This window comes from Helicoverpa armigera, chromosome 1 (genome assembly GCF_030705265.1).
Source record: "Helicoverpa armigera isolate CAAS_96S chromosome 1, ASM3070526v1, whole genome shotgun sequence".
Taxonomy (NCBI): domain Eukaryota; kingdom Metazoa; phylum Arthropoda; class Insecta; order Lepidoptera; family Noctuidae; genus Helicoverpa; species Helicoverpa armigera.
The window spans coordinates 3,949,550-3,971,201 of record NC_087120.1 but is presented as its reverse complement, the minus strand read 5'-3'; the positions used below and the strand labels follow the sequence as shown (position 1 = coordinate 3,971,201).

Here is a 21,652-nt window from a genome sequence, read left to right as displayed (position 1 = left end):
ATCAGCTATCTGGAGATATATGAGATAATTTATTTTGGAACTACGATGGAATGAATGTGTAGACGTGAGATTATTTCACAACAATTCATATCGTATAATACAAAGTACATAACAGTAAGCTTTAAATCAATCGTATCAAAACCATTGCCTATAGTAAACAAATAAGATTTTACTCGACCGCGTGGGCGGCAAGCTTAACTAAGATGCGTGGGTGACTGTGCTACGATTTGGCGTAGTAAGCGTAGCCATGACATTGCTACTACGTCGTAGCATCGTTGTAATCCTACGTTACATATTCGTCAACGTAAATCTTTTATAATAAATTGTATTTAAATCTTTACAATGTCATTGTTACAGCTATGGGATGTGGACGACTGTCTTAACAACACACTCCTGAGGATTGACGACAGTGGCTGTGTTGTAGTAAACCTCGACCATACAGTCCGGCTACTAATCAGAGAATCTGACTGTCTCGTCAAGATGGGAATTGATTTACCAATTGTTTGCCATTCTCTGTATGCTAAGAAAAATTACTTTACACTCGTCAATGATTCGTTACAAGTGGGTACTAAATAAAAATGTTTATTCGCCCTTTACGAGTAGGCCCGGAAGTAACCCTTTTGCTTGATATTCTGCTTACAGTTTCTCCTAGAAGATTACCTCCGTACAGTGAGACGCGTTAAACTAGAGGTCCGTCCTCTCTTTCTGCCGCAAGTGGTGCGTCTGTCATCTCTTTTGCTCCCCGGCTTGAAGTACGTGTGTTGGACTAGTGACGATTGGCGAGAGTTTATCGAGCGCGCCAACGCAGCTATCAAAAGCTTTGATGTCCTGGTAACTCGGGTACACGATATATATACTAACCGTATAATATACATGCTAAGTGGAATGCAAGATGTTACTTTGATCAATTTACCTGGTGAGTTGTAAATAACGCCTAGGTACTCGCTAAAATTACCTTAAATTAGGCATGACATATTTTGATCAGTTTTGCCAATGTCCTGCCTTCATTTAACTTAAAACAATACTTACATTTATTATTCTAGATTTCTTCCTAAGTATTAAGATATAATAATACGAAAATAATGCCCAAAGGTTAAAGGCCGCTGATTTTTATTATTTTTTATGACCTATGTACATACATTTTTGCCCATATTTGCAAATTAAAATCCTATTCTGTTCTAAAAAATAAAACAATATAAACATGCTGGTATGACATAACGTCAAATTAAGATAACTATTGTATTTTCCAGAAGAAACTCCGTGGTCTGTAGAAGAATTCATAGAAAACGTAGAAACGGGATGTCGGTGAGTGTTAGAACGCAGAAGTAGAAACAAATATATACGTAAAATTTGTTTTCATAATTTCTCATCATGCAATTGTTTTTGTTACATTGAGGTTTTCCTTCAATTAATTTTATTTATTTCAATCAAAGTCAGATAACACCGTTATCGCAGAGCGGCCTACAAAGGTTGAGGATTGTTAAGTAGTTTCCATTTGTTTAAATCTAAGTTCAAGTGACTTAAAATTTTTGAAAATATGAATTACTTAATTCTTGTATTGTTCCTTGGGTAATTTAACATACCGCACACTGACGAAAAAGATTCAATCTCGTGCACGCATCGTAGTGTGTGTACATGTTATGGGAACACACTATTGCATACACAATCGGATGCATTAGAAACTACGTTTGATTTATGAACCCCTAGTAGCATGAGTAAATTTTAAGATACATATCTTTATATTTATTGAGATTATTTACTTTTTGCTACTTACGTTTGATTTATTATTTTAAGACCGACATAATTGCACCAACTTAAAAAAAATACGAAAAATAACAAATCAAATATTTGAAAGTTTATTATACTCATCATCATCATCAGCCTATCGCAGTCCACTGCTGGACATAGGCCTCTCCAAGTGCACGCCACTGAGATCGATTTTATTATACATTTTAAAAATATTATTTGCTTTTCTAATTTATGTCAGAACACGGTCTTCCTCTTTTTCTTTGTAATCATGGACCACACATACAAAGACTTTTAGCGATTTAAAGTTTAATTCCGTTGATATTTTATACAAAATAATTATTTATCGTTATCATGTTACAGAAATGCTTGCGTAGAATTAAACCGTAAGAGCCTGATGGTGGAGGAAGCAGTAGAAGAAGTCTTGGATCTGGTAAAAAAAGCAGCTCAACAAATCAAGCCAACTGAAATTAATCCCGATTTTGAGTTTCTTATAGCTGAAGGTGAGTTTAAAGAGTTTTGTTGTGTGTTAATAAATGTTTCTCGTTCATTGTTCTTAAGAGGAGCAAGAAGAACCTCCCCCACCCTCACGGTACCAAGTCTGAATTAGAGGCAGCCTAAGCTCTAGCCTGTGAAGCCCAGGAAAACAGGAAGAGTTAAGAAGCAAGTTGTTTGCGACAAACCACTTACTCCAACCACTTGCTTGTAACCAAGCTATCGTTAACCTGTATGGGACTAGATTCCTTCTGGTTATCATCAGCAAATAATATCATAGATCTCAGACATCATAAGCGGGAGATCATTTATTGTATAAGCTATGCTTATGTCAACTATTTGTTGTCTATCAGATAAGAAAGGACAAGCGTCAAAGCTTTACCACGAATTTCGTAGTGATTAGGCAAAGCTCATTGTGCAGCAGAAATCACATTCTGAATTAAAAACAAACCAGTCAAATGATCCAAATGGTCCGATCTCCCCTAGTACATGTAGCATGAATAAGCAATATCCCGTTGCCTGGAGAGGGAGCAAGACAGAGTGTACACGACACGACGGGTATATTGTTCACTTAGTCATGGCCCAACTGTGGTAGAAGTCGCATGTCCGTTTTTTTTTTTTCAAATTATTTATTTAGTGGTGTAGAATTTTCCAAATATTTTATGTAGGTAGCACCAAACAGTGTCCTTTCAGGCGTAGGAATTGTTTTGTCTAATTTAATTGGAGTAAAATTATACGTTAGCTTATTCTTCTGACTTGACGTCAAGGTAATATTTAGAAACATTATGCTGGCATAATACTCATCTAAGCATATGCGATTTTTTGTGGTTACTAATATAATTTGTTTACCCGCGCCTTGGCGAATAATGAGTAGGTTCCTAAGTGGAAAGTTTTATGTTAGTTTAATCCACTAATATTTCTAAAAAATATTTTTGAATCAGCTGGCGTTGCTTTATTAATCATCTAAAATGTCTTTGCTTTCTTTTAAATTATAGTTTAGATAACTAGAAAATGATCTATTACATGGGTTGGATGGTATATTGTTTCACGACGTATAAATACACCATAATACCTCGATATTACAAAATATTAGAGGTATAGTTGGGATAGTCGAACGAACAGTCTGCAGTGCATTTTCTTCTTCGTCGCATGACTTCTACAAAGTCGTCAGTGCTAGTAGTTTGAAACACGTGTAGGTTAGATACAAATATATGTATATAGAATATCTCAGGTCTCATATCGTAAACAAATCTCCTGGCTTGTTATGTTATCCTAGTACGAGCAAAGGTAAAAAGCCTACCTATAGGTATACATTTTAGCCTGTATTTATTAACATAGCATATTTAATTAATGGCTTTCATATTGGGTACGTAGCGATGTTGCCTTCTGGTAGTTTCGAAGAGGTGAATGAACGGTGAAAGGGCGTCCTAAGGAATAACTTTCTTTTTTTATTTATGGCAGGAACCCAAAACAAAGTTCATAGATCAACATCAATTTGGAAATGATTTTGAATGCTTTTTTGTCTGAGTATTTAGGACACTTTAAAACTACACAACTATGGACACCGAATTCTTCCTACCGTTGACTATATATAGGCCATAGGCAACCTCCTATTAACTTCAGTGACCCTAGTATTTTCCATTTTATAGATACCAATAAGCTAAACTTTGTTGCAAATTAATTTAATTCGTATTGATAGAAATTGAGACTTAGAAAAATATTTTTGGCGTGACGCGTTTTGGGATTATCGATTACATGCTTTTGAAATGTATTGGAACTTTCATAAATTGAATCATTTCGATTAATATGGAATGATTGAGTTAAATAACGGCACAATTTATTTAAAAACATTATGGGGCCACATAAAAAATCGTCTTTTATGTTTTTCTGGGTCACATTTTGTTTCAGTTTTTTCTAACATATGCGTAACTAGCTAGTTTCCCGTGGTGCCATTCGCGTCCTGTCAGATTTTTTTTTGTTATATTGTATAAGCGTTTACTATAGATTTATTACAAACTCTGTTAAATTTATAAATGCCTGGTACGTCCGTCAAAGAATTATCGAACCGGGTTTTAACCACCGCCGAAGTGAGAGAGCGTTCTTAAGTTTTGTGCTGTGTATGTACATATGTCTATCTACGGCACCGTAGCTGACCTCTCGTAGTGACCCGTACAAAACTGGCCGCCTTGCTAACCTAAGACGTGTAGATACAAGGCTTTTTAATTAGTCTTTGTTGTTCTGACAGTTTCAAACGATTTTTGGATAAAGGTCATACTTACCTGACATACTTTTCGCACCTACCATTACTACTACTTTACGTCTTAGTTAACAGTACATACAGCTTACTTTAGGTGAAATGAATAGACTGTTATAGAAGTATACGTCAAGGAAGATAAGGCTTTCAAAATACTGTCAAGAAAAAAAAATGTAAGGAGGTTTAGGATACAAGTCATGATCGTCTGCCTAGCCTTTTCCTTATTATGTTGGGATCGGCTTCCAGTCTAACTGGATGCAGCATAAAACACTGGTACTCACCAGTGTCATTGGTTTTCAAGATGTACTTAAAACTTAGAAAGATGCATTGGTACCGAACATTTTGTTGCATTGGCCTAACCCATACTCTTACTTCAGAGGTTTGGGACACAAATATTTCTAATATAAATCCTTCATTGAGTCGCATATACCTACAATCGATTAATGTCGGTCGGTTGCAATACGTAATTCAATCTTATTTCGGAGGAAAAATGTGCTTACCCTGACATCCTCTATTTGTCTGTTTGTTTGTAAGTGATAAACTCAAAAACTACTAGACAGATTTTAAAAATTCGTTCACTATTATAAAGCTACATTATATTCAAATAACATAGGCTATATTTTATCCCGGTACGGGCAGTAATTCTTACGGGACGCGAGTGAGACCGCGGGAAAACGGCTAGTTTGGGTCCTATAAATAGATTTGAAGGCAGGGCAGGGGACATAACATAAAACTTTTTCATTGTGAAATGCAACACACGAAAGAATGAATTCTATTCCCCCTCCCACTTTATTTCATGAAGTGACGGCAGTTTCCCGCCCACAATGCAGTGCTGTATTCTACCCCCTACTCCTTTTACGAATGTGTGCACTGTAAAAGCATGATATACTGTAGTTGTAGCTAGGTGTTGGATAGACTACCTAGTGTTTATTATTTCCTGGTACGGTAAATGCGACCAATGCACTTAAGATGCAATGGAACGTTGCACCTTGTCTTCCAATGCTGCTTCTGAGTCAACTTTGGAGACGTATTTCTACAATTTCATTTATTTATTTAGAAGATGCATTTCGTTACTTAAAATATACAACATTATAAAAACATTTAGGATTGATTAAAATATTATATTCTTCATCCCTACTTGAAACGAAAAATTTAGAAGCTTGTGTTTTAAGGGGAGACTTCTTATTCGGGGGAAAGTTGAGAATCGGAAAATGTCAAGTGATTTTATATTCCGTTTTAGTAAACCTCTGTGAATTTCAATGTTTTCCCAAAATCGATTCTATAGCTTAAACAAATTATTTATGTATAATTCAGAATGAGGGTTGTTTTAAGTACATATTTACATAATTTCGAGTAAATACCTAAATGCTATGAGACATACTCGTATTAATGCATACCGTACAATATTTTTGGTTTATGTACTTAGGTATTATAATGATCACTTTAAGCATGACTTAGAATAAGTCCTAAAAGATTCAATATACAAAAATATTTTTATTTACAAATAACTTTTTACAATTTGTACAATCTAAAAGATTTGGAGAATATGTCAAAAGGTAAGTGGTGGCTTCAGGTTAGGCGAAGCGAAGTACCAAATTCGTGGTTTTTCATAGGTTTGTAAAGAAACCACTTCCGTATCCAAAATTGTAGGTAAAGAAAAATATTTTAAAGAGTTTAGACAAATACAAACTTAATTTCATAACAAATTATTTTTCTACAAGACTGTAATAGCATGTTAAAATCTATTTTAATAAAGAAATAAATATGACAGGTTAAGAAATGCATCGGACTTCAAGATGCACGGTGCCACAGTTTAAATACATACCTATAGGTTATCTTTACCGTGCGATGTTAAATAATGGACTCGTCCGATCAACTACTTTCTGTTTATGATCTCCCAGTGCATTCCCACTGTTAAATAACTACAGTTTGCTACGGCTTCCTGACTACGGTACCTGTTAGACCACGTGGTCAGACTTCAATAAAGCGCTAGATGCACTATTCAAATCATGGACTCGCCCTAACAACTACTTCTTGTTTATGATCCCCTAGTGCATTCCCACTGTTAACACTGTTATAACTATAGTTTGCTACAGCTCCCAGACTACGGTGCCCGTATGACCACGTGGTCATGCGTCAATATAGTGCAATGTACAAACGATCCCGATGTTGCAAGTGTGGTAGTGTGAATTGAAGCCACGCCCCTAGCGATTCTGCAGTTGTAGTAGTAAAACACATTCTAGCTCTTATGCTCCCCTGATGTTATAAACTATTGTATTCAATAGCTATAGCTGAATATTGCAAATAGCTCTCCGTTGCCATGGTAACACAGGTCTCCTATTTGTTAGCAACAACGGCCAATGACCAGTAATCATGACCTCTGATTTTAAAGGGATTGTATGCGTTTGGCAGACCAAGGAATATCTTCTGGAGTATCCAGGGATTTTTGATGAAAATTAAAATTAAAAAAACTTAAATTATAACTTACTTTTTTTGCAAATAAGGAAAACCTATAATTTTACATGAAACAAGATAAGTATTATGTATAAGCTGGTTGACCATTCATAGTCATTGTTGAAACTTTTTAAAAGTACTTTCCAATAGACCTGAATGTAAATGACACAAATCATCTTCCCCAATAAAAACATAATTATAAATGACTACGACTAGCTATAATTCCACATAACCGTCGTGTACCGTCGTGGGCCTTTTATGTGCCAGGGCCGCGGTATCTCTTTCGAACAACCCGCAGCCCCGGCAGGCCTTGGCCCTACTGGGCCCCGCTGGGGTTGCTGAGATCTCTGGTTTTTTCTTCGTCCTGGGGAAACTTCTTCACGTAGGTACCCGGAAGGTAGCTTTCTAACAGTGATAAGATTATTTAATTTACTTTTGATTTAAACGAACAAGTCAATCAAATCTTTCCATTTTTTTTACTACTAGCTGCTCCGCGGCTTCGCCCGCGTCGAGTTCGGTTAAGTCGCGTTTTCAAGAGAACTTTTTGAAGTCTGGGATAAAAACTACCCTATGTTCTATCTTAAGGTCAACTCTATCTCTGTGCATGTATGTGAAAGCGTAACAGACAGACAGAGTTACTTTCGCATCTCTACTAACATAATAAAGCTGAAGAGTTTGAAGATGAATGATGAATGAAGAGTTTATTTGTTTGAATGCGCTAATCTCAGGAACGGAAATGAATAATGTTTCAAAATCGGGGGATTTTTTGTTATATTGAGAGTTTCTGCTGAGTGCGCTGTGTAAACTGTTAAACTTTCGCAAAAATGGTGTATTACAGAATTCTAAAAAAAAGTCCGTAACACAATATCTCTTAGGGTTAGCTCACTATAACCTTTACCATTCTTTTCAAAGTTCTTAAAAATGCATTATTTGCGAGGTGTTTTTATAAACATGATATTAAACTTAATTCAAATAAATACATTATACGTCACAAGTTTTTAATTTATAACAAAATTGTCCTTCACATCGTTCGATTTAAAAGGATATCTTAGGAGATATAAAGCAGTTTTAAAATAACAAAGCAAAATAATGATCGAGTACTGCGCGCACAATGTGCACAGCCTAGGAGTACTGAACCGATTTGTGTGTAACATCGGCTATATTTTACCCGGGTACGGGACGTGGTTCCCACGGGACGCGAGTAAAACCGGGTAAAAGCGAAAAACTACTCGCTGATTAATTACGAAATCTCAGAAACTATAAACTCCTACAAACGTGGTTCTTTATAGAGTGAAGACATGCGTTAAGGAGGGATTCTACGATTTTTTTTGTACTCCTTAGGGGATTAAACGAGGGTTGGTAGTTCGCATGGAAGTCCTGTTTTAGAAGTGAGGGTCTTAAAATTTGGCAATTAGCCCGCTAATGGTAAAAAAATATACGCAGGCGATCGCTAGTTTATAATATTATTAGGGATAGCAAATCAAACACCATTTAAAACTATGGAATACTTACCTATCAAACCGTTTGCACGCAAAATGGGTGGACTCTGGAGATGTTATTAATTCATTGTTAATTCATGAAAAGGCACAAACAGAAATAAAGGTTATTTTAAAATTTCCTTATTTTAGATGACAGTCAAGCGGGCAGCGGAGCTACGTCAACTGTCAATGATTCAACGTCGAGTGGTCAGCAGGACTGGTCTGCGGTATGGGAGTGTTTTGAGAGTCCCCATAGACTATTGTCTATGCCAGCTGGAGGACTGTCGAAGAGTATGCAGGTATTATTATCTATAGCTGACCTTAACTATAAACTAAATCGGGTAACTATTTTAAGGGTTTATTTTTGTCAATTTGATATAAATGTGGACTTGTTTACGATCACAAAAATATAATAAAGATATTCTAATAAGTAGGTAAGTATGTGTATTATGTCATATTTTGTACCCACAATCAAGTAAAGTATTTTTATTTTCTATAGTTACACACACCTTTATACTTAAATACATCATCATCATCATTCTCCTGCCCTTATCCCAATTTTATTTGGGGTCGACGCAGCATGTTTTCTCCTTCCATGCTCTTCTATCTGCCGTCATCTCACAAGTAACACACCTATATAAACACCCAATCAGATAAATGTTATGAGGAAGCTGATGAGCGTGAATGTTTTGTATGAAATGAAGATGGATGGATTGTACATACAATGAAAGTCGTCATTCATGGCTAGAAATTATGTCACTTGTGAGATGACGGTTGAGAGAAGAGAGAAGGAAACTTGTTCCGCCGACCTCAAATCAAATTGGGATAAAGGCAGGAGGATGATGATGATGACGATGATTCGGTAAAAAGGTACCACGAACATCAACAACCTACTAACCTAATTTTACATTCTTACTAACCTATTTAAACGATGTAGTACAAAAAATTGCTCCAGGCGAGGCTCGAACTCGCAACCCCGGCATCACTCACGCGAACTGTCTTATAAGTACCGTGCGCTAACCAATTGCGCCACTGGAGCACTGGGTGCATCACCATATTATACCTATGCCTTGTCAACTATTGTGGTCTATTTGCCGACTGAGCAATATACGAGCTTAGTGTTGTACAAACATGCAGAAATTCCAAAAATACTAGAAATGGAGTCTGTTGATTATTCTTTAGAACTTCGGCAATATTTTTTTCAAAAAGTATGGTCTATGTACAACGATTTCTTCGTTTCAGATTCATTATACGTATGGATAAGATAGTACCGAGCTATTGTGAAAATCACATTTCTCAAAATCTCTTAGTTCTTTATGAGAGCCTAGTGCTTCAAATATTGCTAGACCTGGCCGGATCAATACTATTCCCCAAGCACGTGGCACGCCATCGCGTTGTCATGGCAACGCTGCAACTCAAGACAGTGCACAAAACTTTCGATTTTAATTCGAATTATATTCATAGATGACAATATTTAGGACTTTATGTCTGTTGATGATTGTTGGGCTTGTATCTTACCTAATATTATGTCTCTAAAAAAAAGAATATGAAAAAAATATGTGTATGCATAATAATAGTTTTTCCATCCCACCATCTCGGAAAAAGTCGTTTTACCCTTTGATATCTGAGCGCAAAAGCCGTTTTTATCCTATACTTAGAGCGGCAAAGTGATTTGAATTTAGAACATCGTGTGCAATACACCATTTGTGTCAATCTTGATAAGACTTTTCAAACAAATACATAATAAAACAAATAAAATACTGCTTAAAATAATTATTCAATTAATTAAGTAATTTTTATTATTGTTTTTACATAGATTTTTAACCTCGTTTCATTTTTAAACTGAGTTTTGGAATAAATGAACTTTAATAGGTACTTCTTTTTATTTTGATACTCATATGTGCGCGCCATTTTGTTTTTTCAAAAGTTACGTGTTGCACTCGAGTGCAAAGATTTTTCACCTTGTGCTCTTTTGATTCCCTCGCTATCGCTCAGGATTCTAATTAAAAAGCAACTTTGTACTCTTGTATAAGAAATAACTATTATATTTATTTGTTATGCATTGCTGTTGCAATATTTAATGAGTCGACCCATTCTTATATTAATTTGATTTTCAAGGAAATGGTGAAAAATGCAGTGAGTGAGATGCGACGTTACTACAGTAGAAAAGTTGTCGATGTCCTCATCAAAGTTACGAGAAAGACTCTGGATGTTATTATCAAACAATTCACCACAGACGTAAATGCAGTTGAAGGTAAACTTTATTTTGTTTCTAAAGTAACCTGTTTATCTATATAAAATAAATGATATTCTTGTTCTTAGAACTTCTTCTATTTATTTCACCATTTTTTTACAATTTAGTTTTCATTTATTAAAAAATGGCTTTTTGTTTTTCCAAACCAAAATACACATAACATTACAGGCTTAGAGTTTCTTTATTAAAATACAGGCAGTTACAAATCTGCCGAAAAGTTGCTTCGTGTTGCTACGAAAAAACAAAATATGGGAGGTTTCTGAACCGACGGCTTACTACAATTGTTCAAGTATTGAGTAAAGATACTTCGCAGCATTATATCGTCTCGAGTTTCTCTCATAAATCTAATAAAATCTAAGAGAAATGTCGCAGGACTCGTTTTCGGCGGCGCAAACTGCTCTGAAAGTGCGTGGATTGCACGTGGATAAAATCAATAAGCCAATAACTGACAAAGGATTCTCGACTTAACACAAATACATAAAGAGATTAGTTTGCAAAACCATTGCATTTTGAATGATTTAATATATTAGCTTTTCAAGATGATGGGCTCCTGGTACCATGCATCGTATTTGAGCTGACTTCACAAGTCCACGCATGCGCATTGACGAGAAAAGCACGTGGGTCTCGATGTCTCCACGTGGCACCTCTGCTAAGAAATCTCTTATCAAATTCGCTGGTTTTTTGCTGCCGGTTTTGTAATTTAATTTAAATTGTACAAAATGATGTTAAAATAATTAGGATACGTCGGGGTTATTATTTTATTACCAGAAAACTGTCAGCGTGAAGTTCGCGGGGCAAACAGATATGACGTTTCAACGCGCATGTCATTAAATAACATTGCTGATGAAAGCTACCAACTTCCTTGATACTCATGTATTCCTAGTAAGTCGCTGGCTTGTATTTCGTAGAGGGGACCGGACATGCGCATTGCAATGCATTGAACTCAGAGGGCACGGTTTATTATTATTCTGTCAATTTTACCGCCCTCGAGTTGGCACCGCCTGTTTACTACTACAACGCATTTGGAATGAACGCATACTAGCAAGCAAATAAATAATTTTAATTTCATGTCTCATGATACATTGTAAAGTAACTATACTTAGTTTAGTCTAGATTGACAATAATTTGTTTATAACTTATTGGTATTGTGACTTGCAATCCAACACTAATTCACCAATACTGATAGATGGTCTTTTGCAACGTCACAATATGAAAACTTTGGAGTTACCGGGCATAAAATATGGCGTTTATCTGACGGGTCATTCTTATGAAGGCGTTGGGCACGGACCACTCAAAACAAAATCTGCCGTGTGCCTATAAGACACTGGCTTCTGCCAGCGGTTTCACCCGCATCTACTTCCCGTACCGGGATAAAAAGCTCAAAACTCTTCAGCTTTATAATATTAGTATAGATTAGTAACTAGTGTAACTACATAGGTATGTATTATAATTAGTAATCTGTTAACGCTTTCAGTTCCATCATTACGCGGAGTACTGACTTCACCTAAACTATAACAAAAGCACGGTTAGACCTAGAAGTCTGCATAATTTTGATCCTGATTTGATTTTAGGCCATTTTTCAAAAATAGTATTCAAAAATTTTATTGTTTGAGTGACAGAGTTTTGCCTTGGCATTGAAGCATTGTTTTTAGGATGAACCGATTAATATAACTCTTTTATTATAGGCTTGTGTTTAAACACCACCCAAAAAAGTACCTATTTTACTACCAAAAAAATTCTAAACGGTTACCAAAATGGATAAATGGTCACCAAATAACGTTTCCAAAAATATTATTACATAAAACCATTTTTTCGTATTATTGACTACTAAAAAAATATATGGACGCCTTTAAAATACACTTTAGACCAAATATAATATATTGTCACTACTTAGATGTAACCAATTATGTAATACCATGAGTCCTAATTCGGTCATTTTTGTTAGACTAAAAAAGCTAACGATCGCTAGAATATTTCCCAAATACCAATGAGGGTTTTTGAAATTTTTTCTGCCACCGGGTGGCGCCACGTATGCGTCTGGTCCAAACAGCTGTCAAATAGTATGGAATTGTAGGTGCCGAACTTATTGTTTATTGAAATTCTGTTATATTGGAAGTGTTATTGATTTTATTATGGACTACGGTCAGAATAAGGTTTCCGAACTAAAAATTGAGCTAAGAGAGAGGGTGCAAAAGTCACTGGTACTAAGGAAAAGCTTGTTGAAAAATTTGTTAACACAATATGATTTAGTTTTTTTTATTTACTCAACCTCAATAGTAAAACAATAATGCAGTGCTTTAATTGTAAAATAAAAAAAACACTAAAATCGTTCACTATTCATAGTAAAGATAAGCACTTTGACAGTTACCTGGACCTGACGACTCGGTGCTGCCACCTCGTGGACGCCATTTTCGAAAACCCTCATTAATATTCTGGGGTTCCCAAACGTTCGTCGCTTATTTATTGTTATATGAATTTGTGTGTAACTCAGTACGTTTAAAATGTAAGCACGCAACATGAGCAAGCATGGCTTCTGTCACGGCTCCGGCGCTGCGTGGCTCCGGCGGTCCCATGCGAGCTTATCGTCGCAGATGGTTTTCACGCTCACCACCGCAGCTTCGGCTTGCTGGCCGGCTCAGCCGGCCAGCCTCAGCCGCGGCGGCAAGCCTTAAAACTACCTGCGCCTCAGCTCGCAGGCCGCCTCGCCCCTCCGCGCCTACGCGGTTTTGAATTGCACTCTAGGGGTAGGGCAGACAAGACTACGTGGAGTCGGTTTTGCAGCGATTCGTTTTAGTCTCTAACTTTGATTTTTGGTAGTAATATTAATCTTTTAGTTTGATAGAATTTGGTGACCATTAATCCATTTTGGGAACCAAAAATAATATTTGTGCGAGATTTGCGATTTTTCTGATGTTATTTAATTTTTTTTGGATCATAATATTATATACTTTAGTGCCCTTTTAATAAAGTCAATTTATTTTTTTTGGAGTTGTTTATTTTATTTGGTGCCTCAGCTTAGATTCTTAAAAATATTTTTGGTGACCGCCTAAATTATACCCTTTATTATATGGGGTCCTAGTATAGAAAAACGTATTCTAGACGTAGTATTTTACACGCAAGCGCAATGAGCACGCAACGTGGGCCAAACTCCACGTGGGTATTGTTTGGGTAAACAACGGACAAGATGGCAAAAATACACCGTGACCCGTTAGTTCTGGTTGCACCTTTAGACGGTATCTTGAACCTCAGGGTCCGCCTCTTTCAATTCTTTCATACAATTAAACAATTGCTTGTGTACTTATAAAAGTTTAAAACTAAGTTTTTACACGAACAAGATGCAAGAGTACGTAAATAGTCTTGGTTGGATTTAGGTAGGTAAACGTGAAATTTTAATCTGTAATGAATGACTATAAAAACTGAAACATATTTCATTATTTAGTCAAACGACATCGGCGATATTTTGGTTAATAAATTAAAAGGTTCAAAATCAATATCAGGACAAAGTTTTAGATACCTCTTTGCTAATCATTAACTCCTGGTGATTTGGATATAAATTTATTGTTATAGATATAAATTATAATTATTATTTTTGTTAATATATAAAAACGCTTTTGTAAAATAATGTCCAAGCGGGATAGAATGCTCAAGCGGGTCTGTGTCAAAACTATACTCACCTGATAGTATCTATAGGACCTCTTTATTTTTCATACTTTCCTAATGAGTAAAATTATTCAGTTAATGACACGCATGCGTACTTCTCTTTGACGCTTCTTCCCAGTTATGAGTCCCTAGTATTTCGTTGAGTCAGTCGCCTTTTCGGGGATGGATCATGCCTCTAAGGGGCGTTTCCCAATGCGAGATAGGTATGCAACATGTGATAGGTGTGTGCTGCAATTTCACCAAAGATCTTGTTGAATCACCCGACTTTGGAAAAATTTTGAACTTTAATAAAACGCCTCCTTGTAAAGCACTGGTACTCAGCTACATCCGGTTAGACTGGAAGCCGACTCCTAACATAGTTGGGAAAATAGCACGGCAGATAATGTAAGACTAACAAACGTACTCGTGTGAAGAAGAAAATTGGTCTCAAAGGGAATTATGTGTCCACTGTCTTAGGCCGTATACAGAAAGAAAGAAAGGAAAATATATGAACACGCGCCGATAAGTGCTGACCGGCGCCGACAAAAGCTAGAAACTTATAAGCGCTTATCAGCGCGTGTTCTTATATTTTCCTGCGCGGGTTACCAGCTCTGACAAGCGCCGATAAGCGCTTATAAGTTTCCAGCGTCTTCCAGTTTTCTTTCTGCATACGCCCATAGCCTATTATTAACATGACGCATTGAAAATGCTTTTGCTTACAGTATAGTAAGCTAAATACTGCATATTCGTTTACAGAAACACAAAAGAAACCGATCTTCCTCCTTCAGGCTTCGCTAATGATACCCAACGTGTCCGTGACTCCTACTCTTGACGACATTCAAGAGGTGCTGCTCCTGGCTGGCAAGCATATATCTGGACTTTCGAAGGGCGTTGCACAATGGACCGGTGGAAAAACTTCAAGGGTATTTACAATGCTAACAAAGTATTTGAGTGATGCACTTTCATTAATTTGACTCATAATCTACTCACCAAATGATATCCAAAATCCAAATCGTTAAAATGAGGCGTCCCTGTTACAATTTAAATAGAATAGAATCATTTAAATGCCATAAACATGTGAATACAATAAATTAATCTTTTGTACAATTTACTGTAAATAATTAGTACCTACTTAGAAGTTTAGTGTTTTGTAATTTAAAAAATGTTTGACTATTCACGCTCAATAATTATAGTACAAAATAAAAGTCTGTTAATAAAATGCATTTTTTGTATATTATGAAAAATTAACTTCTGCCAGCGGTTTCAACCGCGTTGCTGATCTCGGATAAAATGTAGCCTGTATCCTGTCCTCGATAAATGGGCTACCTACACTGAAATAATTTTTCAAATCAAATTATTAGTTTCTGAGATTAGCGCGTTCAGGCAAACAAACAAAATTTCAGCTTTATAATTGTACTTACTTCCGCTTTATACGATTGTTTTGAGATGCAATGATAAAAATATTAATATGATTTATTCTTGTTCTCTCCACCTGTGGTGTTAATTGTTTGTGTCGTTTGTCACGATGCACATTGTGGTCTTGTTGTCTGTGGTGTTATTGTCTGCAAACTATGTGCTTTTGCATTTTACTTTTGTTTGCTTGCACTCGATGTGGCTTGTTTCTTCTTTTATGCTGTGAATACGCTTCGCGTCCTGGCTGTACATGTATAGGTGAGCTGGAAGAAAATCGCTTGTCCTTCCTCGAACCCGCTGCTAGACGTTGTTACGAAGCCTGATGAACAGGTCCAGTCAGTCACCGGCCCTCCACCTGCTCAGAAGTCGATGAAAATGGTCGATATGGCTAAGATGAAGAGGAAGAAACATTACAGACTCGAATCAGAAGAGAAACCACAGTTTCCATTCCAACAAAAGAACTTTTATAGTTATGTTATGGAGAATAAAGAGATTGTGAAGACATTGACTTTGCTATCTATGTGCTCGGCAAATGTTAAAACGGTAACTATTGTTATACTTCACTACGTTTTTTCATTTTGAATGACGTTAGTTTGAGCTGGATCGCATTATTCAATTACTACGATACCGCATCAAATACTAAAATTAATGGAATGTACCACATCATCTAGCTTATCAAATCTAAAATTTATAGGTAATACCTGCCATATTCATCAACATCCAATAATGTTCTAGGAAGTTAACACCCTAGTCAAACGCTGGAGACCTTACCATTACTTATGGAAATGCGAGAAAACGTTGCGGCAGTTGCTAGCTTGGAACCTGAACGACTTCGAACTGTCCCTGAAAAGACACAGCGAGCTCGAAGCTAAACTTGAGCTGGAACCTGATGTACTGATCATCGGAAATTGCCTGGCAGTATCCACGGAGAAACTGAAGCTAGGATTAACTACTGAACTTAAAAGTGAGAATTTGAATGATAAATTAATCGACATACTTTGAAAACGGTTTCAAATGGTAAAATATCCTATTGTAATATAATGTCTTAATGCCATCCACGGTCTGTTTTAGTTTCCGTCCAACACTTAGAGCCTGTCACAATGTATTCTCTTAAACAAGCGGTCCCTAACCCCGAAGTAGTTGAAATCTGATGCTAGATTTTAAAACCCTATTCTGAGTATTCTCTAGAGTTTTACTTTGCTTATCTGTGCAATATTACGAATTCCTACTATATTTTCTAAACTAACTCCTTCGGTTAGATGGTACTCACAGGATAAGTCAAGCTATGCGCAAGAAATATAAGCGCGAGATGGACTATGTATACGCTATCATGAATGACTTGGAGCGTAAGCTGGAGAGACCTATCAGAGATCTAGATGACGTCAGAACTGTCATGGAGACTTTGAAGAAGATTAGAGAGCAGGAGGTTGATATGGAACTCAGGATTGATCCAGTAGAGGTGAACTATGAGTCATATTATTCTCATTTTTTATTTTAGTCAATAGTTTTTGCCATTGAATATAAAACAAATATATATAAATTCACTTGTAACAGGAAGCATTCAATATCATAACACGATACGAGCTACCTGTGAGCAAAGAAGACCTGGAACAGGTAGACAATCTTCGCTACACTTGGCAGCAGCTACAAGCCAGATCCCTGGCTTCACACTTCTCCTTACTGAAGATGCAGCCACAGCTCGAAGAAGATCTCAACAGTAATTTGGATAGGTTCAGGGAGGATAACTCTGAGTATGTACATGAGTATCGTTATGCGGGACCTATGCAGCCAGGGTTGAGTCCAAGAGAAGCTTCAGATAGGCTGATACTGTTCCAGGTATTTTAATATTTCTATCGAAAATAGGTATTAATATGACGAATATGTTTATTAAAGTTTCTGTTATTTTTAGAATCGTTTCGACGGCATGTGGCGAAAGCTTCAGACATATCAGAATGGTGAAGAGCTATTCGGTTTGCCCCACACTGAGTACCCAGAGCTAGCTCAGATCAGGAAAGAACTGAATCTTCTTCAGAAACTATACAAGCTGTATAATGACGTCATCGATAGAGTCAGCAGTTATTATGATATACCTTGGGGAGAAGTGAATATTGAAGAGATTAACAATGAGCTGATGGAGTTCCAGAATAGATGTCGGAAATTGCCTAAAGGGTAAGTCGAGTGAATAAATGAATTATGTGTAGCAGACTCAGCATATAAATCCTATCGTGTATTACTGTCTTGTAAAACTCATATTTCGAGTAGTTATAGGACCGGGGGCGAATAAAATTGCTGTTATATGTTTCATCTTCTCACCCAGGCTAAAGGAATGGCCTGCATTCTTCGCGCTCAAGAAAACTATTGACGACTTCAACGACATGTGCCCACTTTTGGAGCTGATGGCTAACAAAGCGATGAAGCCTCGCCACTGGCAGCGAATCATGGAAGTCACTAAATATATCTTCGAATTGGACAACGAAGATTTTTGTTTGAAGAATATTCTGGAAGCACCGTTGCTGCCTAACAAGGAGGATATTGAAGTAAGTGTTATAAGAGAACATTGTTATCATTATAATTTTTCTTGCCAATGGAATTCATCATCACCCAAGCCTTTTTCCCAAAGAACTATGTTGCAGTTGACTTCCAGTCTAACCTGATGCGGCTGAGTACCAGCATTTTAAAAGGAACGTCTGCCTATCTGACCTCCTCAATCCAGCTACCCGATACCCCTTGGTTAGACTGGTGTCAGACTTAATGGCTTCCGACTACCTGTAACAACTGCCAAGGATGTTCAATGTCAGCCTGGGCCTACAGTTTAACGTGCCATTCGAAACACAGTCATTGGTGCCCAGGATACACTTAGAAAGTACCTACATAGGTACAAATTTAGAAAAGTTGAGTTGCATTGTACTTGCCTGAACTGGAATCGAACCCACGCACTCGCACTTGAGAGGTCGGTTCTTTACCCACAAGGCAATCACGACTGCCATTGTACATACTCGAGTGAAATAACTAATTAAAGCCAACGTCTTACGACGCCTGACAATCGGTTGGTGTAGGTACCTAAAGCAAGCACGGACAGTGCGTGGATATCTAGTTGTTCTCTTTCAAAATATATGCCTGGTGATGAATATCCGCATGCGGTATAAACTTTAAAGTCTCTAAGGTTGTTTTACGCCCGTTGATCTGCACAACCAATCACAAACAGGACGACGCCCAAATTAAAACATCCCTATTGAGAGTCGGCCATCAGCCCTCCCAACGCCCGCGCTAAGTTAAATGGAACACCAGGAATGCATAAATTAAAAGAGGTCAAGTTTAACAGTAGGTAGTTCTATATCTACTAAAAGAAAATATCTAGGCACTTCATTTTGTGTTAAAACTCCCTAGATGTTGATTGACCCACATTGTTGATTATTTCGTTGACATTATTTAATTTCAAATGAACAAGGAATAAAACGACAAAAATGCTATAAAAAATTAATGATTAAGAGTTATGAAGTACGGAAGTACCCACTGTTATGAAAAATATAATTAAAGTTACTTCTAATACTGTTGTCCCTCTTTAGGAAATCACATTAAGGTGTATTTCCGTTTCCCTCTGACATGACGCGTGACGACGTAAACAAATAATACCACTCGTATAATTTTGATAGGTGACTTATGAAATTCTTGGTACGTTTTTTAATTGTTAAACGGCCACAAATAATATCCACTTAAAATAACTATTAATTTATGTCATAGGCATCCTGAAAGAATCCAATTAGTTTAAAATTGTAATTTGCTTTACCTGTTTACCTGCGTTGTATTGACGAAGAAATCTTTGTTTCCACAAATAACAGTTACGTGTTATGAAAATAAACAACGTAACATTGATCACAATCTGCATGAACCACATAACCTTAAACAGGGTCGCCGGCTCAAGGCAGGATACTAGGACAACATGTGTTGTTAGGAAGTATTCGATTTAAAAGACCGGTGCACGTGGTTAGCCGCTATCTGCGCATGTTCGATAATCAAAAGGCCTTTCTGATAGGCTTTGCATACCAGGATGCTATGAATTGTAAAGAGTACTCAAGTAAATCTTAGTTTATTGCACTACATATTTTTATATACAAAAAAAAACGAAAGTTTGACAAGAACAATACATATGTATAAATGAGGGTTTTTTTATTCTTTTTTTAATTTAAAAAACTGAATGTGTAAACTACCTCGTGTTTGGGCTCATATTAATCGTATTGATGGGAACTTTTCACTAATGAGGATAGTGACAACTATGTTTGTCACTGAAAAGCTAAAAATAAAAATATTTAAAAAAAACCACTGAAAAACACTGAAAAGCAAAAGAAAAACTATTCTTAGGTGCATCGGCCCAGAAGTCGGCGGCGAAATAAACTTAGATACATCCATTAGACAAGCATAGTTGTCACTATCCGGATAAGTGGAAAGTAAGAAGAAAAATGTGAACTGTCCCGTACTACCTACCTGCACGAAGGAATGTAGTGGTTAGTCTAACTTTAATCAAATTAATCTTATCGTCCTTGAGTATCCAGGGCTTTTCTTTTGACTTTATTCGTTTCAAAAGCCTCTAGTCTCTGAATTCCCTATTAGGTATGTTCTACTAGCCGTTTTCCCGTGGCTTCACCGTCGCTTCCCTTGGGAACTACTGCCTGCCGGTACCCGGATAAAATATATAGCTGGGGTATAATTTCACAGTAAGCGTGTAGCTTTCCACAGTGAAAAAAAATTCTAATCGGTTTAATAGTTTCGGAATACAAAAAAAAATCCTCTGCACCCAAAATTATTAAAACTAGACTTCAGCGTGTTGTGAAGTTGACTAAAATTGCTCAGTGCGCCTTTATTGCTCGTAACAAGTTGTTATTGCACATAGGCAACCAGGCTAGCAGAACAACAAGAATGTCTACGGAACGGGAGCACTGAACGAGCTCACTGAAACAGAGCGTACATGTGTGAGAGGAAATTGCAAGGGGACAGAACACACCGGTGTGAAAGTGGGGCGGGAAAGCATAAAAACCGCCCAAAGTTACTAACGTATGCTAACTAAGTATACAAAAGTTAGGCACCTGCCGACATAATATTTTGTTTACTATAGGCAATATACAATGTTTATATATTTTTGGCCTCTGAAAACAAATTATGAATGATTGGACTGGAATGTGTCGTTTGTGTGTCAACTATCTTCTTAAAACCATGTCCTGAGTTTTATACACTAAAATTCTATGATCAATAAAGAAATCCGAGATATACAATATTGTTAATGATTTTGTTTGGTAATTTTGGTTTCTCTGGTATTAACTTAAAACAATCTAGTAAAATGCTCTCTATGGTGAGATGATAAAGATAGTTCCTACAACCCTTGCTGTCCTAGTACTTGTGCGGTTATTGAATGGTCCCGCATCGAACATGCGGAATCCGCAGTGACAACAAAGAAACAACAACATAGTGTCAGTAGATAGTGCTTTAAAAATTACTAATTTCCGTAATCCAATGTTTTAATTTCATGACATCAATGAAAATTCTTAATAAAGAAAAATCTAAAGATTCCATCGTGGAAAAATATTCCTATATCTATTTATTACGTGTGACTAAAAACTTAGGTACTTTTATTTTTGTAAGTATGTAGTTTAGGTAGGATTTGTAGGTTTTTTACCAGAATAGTTTTTACATTTTTATTATAAAATTATATAATGTAATAGTGTAAATATTTAACTCAGGCACTTAGTTTATGCTCGAACCAGACTAGATATTTCTAAAAAATATCGTTCTAAAATAATTTTTCAGTGTAAACTACCTCTACAAACATAATTTTTATGAATAAGTTTTAGGTGGTTATCGAAGTCCCTGTTGTGAATTTATGAATTTCTGGAAGAAGTTGGTTGTCATCTAGTTGTAGAATCTTAT

The 21,652-nt window shown here is 36.5% G+C and overlaps 1 protein-coding gene and 1 non-coding gene across 4 annotated transcripts in view; one reads left to right on the top strand and one right to left on the bottom strand.

Moving 5' to 3' along the window:
* Nucleotides 1-21,652, top strand: part of Dhc1 (Dynein heavy chain 1) — a 61,931-nt gene that overhangs the window by 13,374 nt on the left and 26,905 nt on the right. The window contains exons 11-23 of one of the 3 annotated variants that reach the window (XM_021330083.3): nucleotides 358-561; nucleotides 643-916; nucleotides 1,251-1,305; nucleotides 2,110-2,249; nucleotides 8,578-8,726; nucleotides 10,546-10,681; nucleotides 15,077-15,243; nucleotides 16,064-16,276; nucleotides 16,469-16,697; nucleotides 16,993-17,192; nucleotides 17,288-17,569; nucleotides 17,643-17,902; nucleotides 18,051-18,270. In XM_021330083.3, coding sequence (XP_021185758.3) covers nucleotides 358-561; nucleotides 643-916; nucleotides 1,251-1,305; nucleotides 2,110-2,249; nucleotides 8,578-8,726; nucleotides 10,546-10,681; nucleotides 15,077-15,243; nucleotides 16,064-16,276; nucleotides 16,469-16,697; nucleotides 16,993-17,192; nucleotides 17,288-17,569; nucleotides 17,643-17,902; nucleotides 18,051-18,270 — 2,529 coding nt within the window. Of the gene's footprint in view, nucleotides 1-357; nucleotides 562-642; nucleotides 917-1,250; nucleotides 1,306-2,109; nucleotides 2,250-2,863; nucleotides 3,009-8,577; nucleotides 8,727-10,545; nucleotides 10,682-15,076; nucleotides 15,244-15,991; nucleotides 16,277-16,468; nucleotides 16,698-16,992; nucleotides 17,193-17,287; nucleotides 17,570-17,642; nucleotides 17,903-18,050; nucleotides 18,271-21,652 lie in introns of those variants that run through there. The other 2 variants (XM_064040761.1, XM_064040827.1) reach the window with 2 other exon arrangements.
* Nucleotides 9,375-9,466, bottom strand: Trnai-uau (transfer RNA isoleucine (anticodon UAU)). Its single transcript is given in 2 exon segments — nucleotides 9,375-9,410; nucleotides 9,429-9,466. It is a non-coding gene; the product is annotated as a tRNA-Ile (tRNA).